Genomic DNA, 6077 nt, shown 5'->3' with positions numbered 1-6077 from the left:
CTGGCCGAATCTCCTTCTTTCTTTTGGGTATGGAGAGCTCGAGATTACCTCACCAAATCTTACCACTTTTGGTGATAATCTCAGCCACAGCATACTTTTATTGAGTTATATTTTCTTGCCATAATTAGTTTGATGGTCTTAATGCATGCAGCTTCTTCTTTCTTTTGGTAGCTTAACATAGCTTCCATTGTTTCCTGGATAATAACTGAAGAAGAGAAGCAAATAGAGAGAGAAGAGAGAAATTTGAAAAGCATTGATTTAGGAAAGAGAATGAGATTAAATGAAATGATTCTTTCCTTGCTGAGTAGCGTGTAGTCATTAGTACTACAATCAAATCAAGTGTCTTGCTTTCTCTCTCATAGTTTCCATGCAATAAATGACAATGTAATAAATTTTGGAATCCATCACATGGTGAAATGCTTGGATCCGTTGGAAGCAATTTTGCTTTCCTTCTTTCATTTGTTTTGGATCAAGCATGAGGAATTAACATTGGGCTTAGTTGTTACAATTATTTATTCTGGCCCAATAGTAACATTTGCTTTCCTGATAAATTTTGGGTCATGCATAGAGCAAATAGAAAAGCATTTTAAGCTTGGACTTGTAACCATAATGGATTATATTGGCCCAAGTAACAAAAAATTTATTCAGCCATACTCATCATATTTTATCAAAACCAAAGGCTGAATGTAATTTGGCTTGCACCAGAAATTTGTTTTTCAGCCCAAATAATCCTGCATTGCAAAAATTAATTTAATTATTCAATCCAATATTAATTTAATAATTCTTGCAATTAATCATAGTAATAATGTTTGATCATCACTTAATTAGAAATAGAGTTTTCCAAACTCATCATAGATTATACCCAGATGGTTTATTACTAAGGAAAACATTGCAATATGTGGTAATACCTATTTTGCGGTGGTTTAAACGAAACCGACGCAAAATGTAAAACAATAAATCACCTAGCGGACATATAGCGGCGGTTTTTAAAAAGACACCGCGAAATGCAAACCTAATTGAAATATAGCGGCAGTTTGAGAAAAACCACCGCTAAATGTCAGTCTGATTGCAGCCACAACCCCTAACCGCCGCTATATGCGCCGCAGGTTGTCATTTCGCGGCGGTTTAACAAAATCGCTGCAAAATTTTCGCTGCTATTGCAGGAATTGTTGTAGTGCGATAAAAACGTTTAAAATATTTTTTTAAAGATACATTTTAATAATTAAAATGTAACATATATAATCAATTTGTTTTTGTCAAAATTAGACCAGATAAATTAATTTGACCGAAAAAATAGTAAATCAAATCTTAAACTGGTCTAAATTAATATTATTTTTTTTTATAAAAAATGACTACAATATCTTTATCATAGAAAATGATTAAAATACTCTTATTTTATATATATATATATATATTAATTTTGAGAATCCTAAATTTTAGCCCTTTACTTCTCTGTTGTCATAGGGCGTGTTAGAATTTAGAATTTTCAAAATTTATATATATAATAGGAATATTTTAGTTATTTTTTATAATAGGGATATTGTAGTCATTTTTATAAAAAGTATTAATTTAAACTGGTTCAAAATTTAATTTATTCGTTTTTCAGCTAAGCTGATTTGTCCGGTCTAAATTTAATAAAAATAATACAATTTAATCGGTTATATGTGTTGAATTTTAACTATTAAAAAATATTTTTGACATTTTTATCCGAGTGACTCCTATTAAAAAATATAATAGGAGACTTATGATGTCTAACTAGGAAGGGTGTTAAAAAGTTGCACTAACCATTACAATGTCTAATACTAAAAATAATGAGTAGTGCTAGGGGACCAACAGAATTTGTGATGTGTAATCATCAATTAGTCATCATCAATATTTTTAATAGTGTGAGATGATATTTAATGGTGTAAAATTACTTATTTTTCTTTTGATTGTCAAGTGCTAGCCAAAGTTCAATAAAAATACTAGCCCTAGACTTTCTCAAAAATAATAACAACTTTCTTTACATAGACTCTAGTTCATCTACAACTCTTGTTTGTGTCCGTCACGATTCAGCTTCATCTCTTTGACTAATCCGATTGAAGTGTCTCGATTCCTCTTACACTTATGATGAGCACGATTGTCAACATTATGCAACATGATATCTTTATTCTTCTTGTGTCCATGCTTGTGATTTTCTTTCTGAACATGATGCAAATGATCAAAATTACCACTCTTCTTCAGAATGCTTATGCCTTTGCTTATGCTTGGGCTCACAACTAGTCCTTTGCCTATGTTGGGAACCATGCTTAGGGTGCTTAGATTCTTGTCTATGGTGGTATCTTTTGTCATATTTGTAGTTATGTTTATCCATATGATTAGATTCTTGTCTATGGTGGTGTCTTTTGTTATTGTGCTCAGGTTGGACTTCTTTATGCCGAGCAGTTTCGGATACGTGTGTCGGTCTAGATTGATGCTCGACTTCTTCTGTTCGTTCTTGCCGATCATTGTTGTTTTCAATCCGAACATTAGCTAGCTTGGCAATCTGATTCGCCATTCTTTGATTTTCTTCCGCTATGCGCTAGTTGGCTTATTGTAACTCAGTTACCATCCTAAGGAGCTCGGATGGTGTAGGAGCCATGTGTGGAGGTGAAAACGTTGAGGCCGATTGAAAAGAAAGGAATTATATTTTCGGCCCCACGATCAACGCCAATTGTTCTTGTGTGAATAACCTGGACGTAACCTCGGCTACGGGAGTTGATACCGAGCTTTAGCCTTTAACGCCGAGCTTTATCCTTCAGCGCCGAGCGGTAATTACAGTGAGTGAGAAGTGAGTGCGAGACCAAGAGAGAAGTGAGCTAGAGACCGGAGACGAAAGGTGAGAGCGATGAGAGAACAGAGAAGAGAGACAAAGGGGGTTCATTAGATTAGGGATTGGGGGATACGACACCGTTTCTGATTCGGTGAAAAGGTGAAAAGAATTTCACTAAGTGTTTGGGGGATACGTTTTTCAAATGTAGTTTAAAAAGTGTGGTTGAATGGGTGTTTTTCTTGTAATGTAAGTTGGGATGGTCCAAGCTCTTCATCCAGAGGGATGTCACGTCACGAAGAGTATGAACAAAGGGGGAGTGTACCTGCAAAAGGCACTCCGATGTTTAAGTTAGTACTGTGAATTCAGTGTGTCCTTCGAGAATAAAATATCATACCTTTATAGGTAGAGTAGGATAAGTCGGTTGCACTTCTGTTGGTCATCTGCATTGAAGAGTAGTCGTTAGGTTTTAATAAGTGATAGTGTCTGGTCGAATTTTTTTATTCTAGGATATAACGTATAACGTCGAGTTATAGCATAAAGTGCCGAGTTATGACGTTCGATTTATAATAGCCANNNAATAGCCATATCTCTTTTTTTTTTTTTGGTATGGTAATGGGGCCTAAGCCCAAGAAAACAAAACAAATATATTACTCGATGGTAATAGCCATATCAAATAAGTAAATGTGTGAGTGTATTTATAAGACCCAAAAGAATTATCCAATTTATGAACCAAAAAATAAAAATAATCGAATCGGGCTTTCTCGCTAGACACAAAATGTTGTGAGCTGTGACTTGTCAGCAATGAATAATCTTCTTAATGGTCGGTTGATTTGGCAATGACCTTTTCCTTTTCCATTGTTGACTCCTTCTTCCAAGTGTTCCCCAATGTTAATTGTTCCAATTCCCAAAACTCACTCTTGATACGTCCTCGTCCCTACCGGGTACCAAAGTGTTAATGTCGCTACCATTACTTCTACTACAGCTACATCTGCATGCTTCCATCATATTTGAACAAATTTCAGTTCACATTTGCAAATTGGTATAATAAAAAGGATTTAGCTAAAAGCACATGATAAATTATTATTAATAAAAAATTTTAAATATTTTTATTTAATGAATATAAAATAAATATATTAACATTTAATTTTTTTATATTTTTAATAAAAAAAAATTAATTTATAAACTTATTATGTATTTTTAAAACACATGTTAGTTAAACGGCTAAATTCTAATAAAAAATATAAAAAATTTGAATTGTTAATTATCCATGGACCCACCCGGCAGTTCAGCATGACAATCAGCACATAAAGGTCAAGTACAACAAATTTTTGCATACAAAATCAATCTCACATACATTGGTATTAATCAATGGCAAGATCCAAGACGCAATAACTATTTTCATAATTTGGGTAGTTGTCTAGTTTAGTGTTATGAGGCTTATAATAAATAAGGTAGGGTGGGAAAATACTATGGATGTGGCTGATTTGAGATTATGTGGTTGCTAAAGTTATGACTTGTGCAGTCATCACCACCTTGATCAATTGTCTATTAAGTTAAGTGTCGGCACAGTCATCACACCATGATATGTCAAGAAGACATCTTTATTTATATATTTGGTAAAAGTTTTTCACATGTAACTATTCTAATAATTTTCCACACTTTCATGTATTGTCATTTGTTTGTGTTGTCTTTCCACTTCTTTTAAGCTAAAAGGCCTAAAAGCAATCCCTTCCAATAGTGTGATTACCTTTTTTAAGACTCAAAAATTAAACACTATGTCTATGTATATTGCTACACTTCATTTAATTCTATTTCACTCTATTTAATTCTATTTTATTTTTACCATTAGGGACTCAAATTCCTTTCAATCTGATACCTTACCAAGGTCTTGCTGGTATTAATCAACCATAAGATTGCCGCTTTCCCATGTGAAAATAATGAAACCTGATTGTCGCATGGACAATTGGAATTTGGAAATGAAACTGGGTGGGGTGCTACAATTAAGAAATAAAAAATGCGGATAAAGAAGAGAAAAATCATAATTAAACTGGGAAATTGGAATTTGTAATATAGTGAAAGGGGACCATTGGTTACTGGACCTGACAAGTGAGAATCCATTCACAACTATTTAGTTTGCTTCCTTCCGCTCGGATCGCGAGCTCTTTTTCAACTTTTCATTACTCCTATTATTTTTTTAGATAATTTTGTTAGTATTTCGAATACTTATGATAAAAATGATAATTTATTAATAATAAAACAATAATTTTTTTATCAGTTTTTCTTTTATAAAATATAAAATAGTTATTTTTTATGATTTCTTTTTGAAAGTCAAAAGTAATTTTTACCATTGGATCAATGGGAAAGCTACAATGTACGGGTAGATACGCAAGTAGAGACAATATAGATGCACACGTTTTGACTGGTTTCAACTTCACATTTATATGGGTCAGCTCAGCTGAACTAACTAGTTATAAATATAATTTTTCTCAGGCATACATAGGGTTTTTTTTTTTCCTACTACCATAAACTTTTGACTTAGCTATTGCAAACTATTTTTGTGCATGGCATATTTGGCCAAATAAATTTGGTTAATGTATTGCATTTTGGGTAATTATTGTTATAAAAATATTATTTATATACTAAATTAATTATTAAAATTATTTATTATATATTTATATTAATAATTAATTTTAATGTACACCTAACTAACATCATTTTTATTTTTAAAAAAGATGAAATAAATCTTGCATACATTGAATCTGAAGAAAACAAAATCCTTATGAAAATGACAAATCATACTAAAGCAATATTTTCATTGCACACGGATTGTGGTAAATATGAAATAAATAAATGAAGTTTGGTACTTTGGTCTGAGGGTAAGAGAACGTGTTCCTATTCCTAAGTTATTTTACTACTAATCTTTGCACACTTTTGCTGACGGAAAAAGTCATCAACCGCCTCTCTCTCTCTCTCTCTGACTGACTCAATCTCTGAAACACTCCACTCCCTCCCTCTTCTCCTGACTCCTATATCTTCTCTTCTTCTAATGAATCAAGAAGTAGTAGCAGCAGCAATGAACACATAAATGGGTAAGGCAACAAAATGGTTTCGCGGGCTTTTTGGTCTCAGAAGGTCTTCTGACTCTGCACCACCACCCTCTACCGCCGCTCCAAAACCACACAAAGACAAACGCCGTTGGAGCTTCGTTAATTCTTACAGAGAGAATAAGAACCTCCACCAACATCGCCATCAAGTACGACTCCATGCTTCTTCTGCTCATGACCCT

The 6077-nt window shown here is 33.2% G+C and overlaps 1 protein-coding gene across 1 annotated transcript in view; it reads left to right on the top strand.

The window, feature by feature from the left end:
* Nucleotides 1-5682: 5682 nt before the first annotated feature.
* The window catches only part of LOC107488085 (protein IQ-DOMAIN 22), a gene marked incomplete in the record, with an annotated part of 3119 nt that continues 2724 nt past the window's right edge, over nucleotides 5683-6077 (top strand). Inside the window, 1 exon segment of the mRNA XM_016108780.3 lies at nucleotides 5683-6077. Within this exon segment, the coding sequence (XP_015964266.1) occupies nucleotides 5877-6077 (201 nt within the window).

The sequence above is a fragment of the Arachis duranensis genome, chromosome 5 (genome assembly GCF_000817695.3).
Source record: "Arachis duranensis cultivar V14167 chromosome 5, aradu.V14167.gnm2.J7QH, whole genome shotgun sequence".
NCBI classification, from domain to species: domain Eukaryota; kingdom Viridiplantae; phylum Streptophyta; class Magnoliopsida; order Fabales; family Fabaceae; genus Arachis; species Arachis duranensis.
This window is presented reverse-complemented; position numbering and strand designations above follow the sequence as displayed.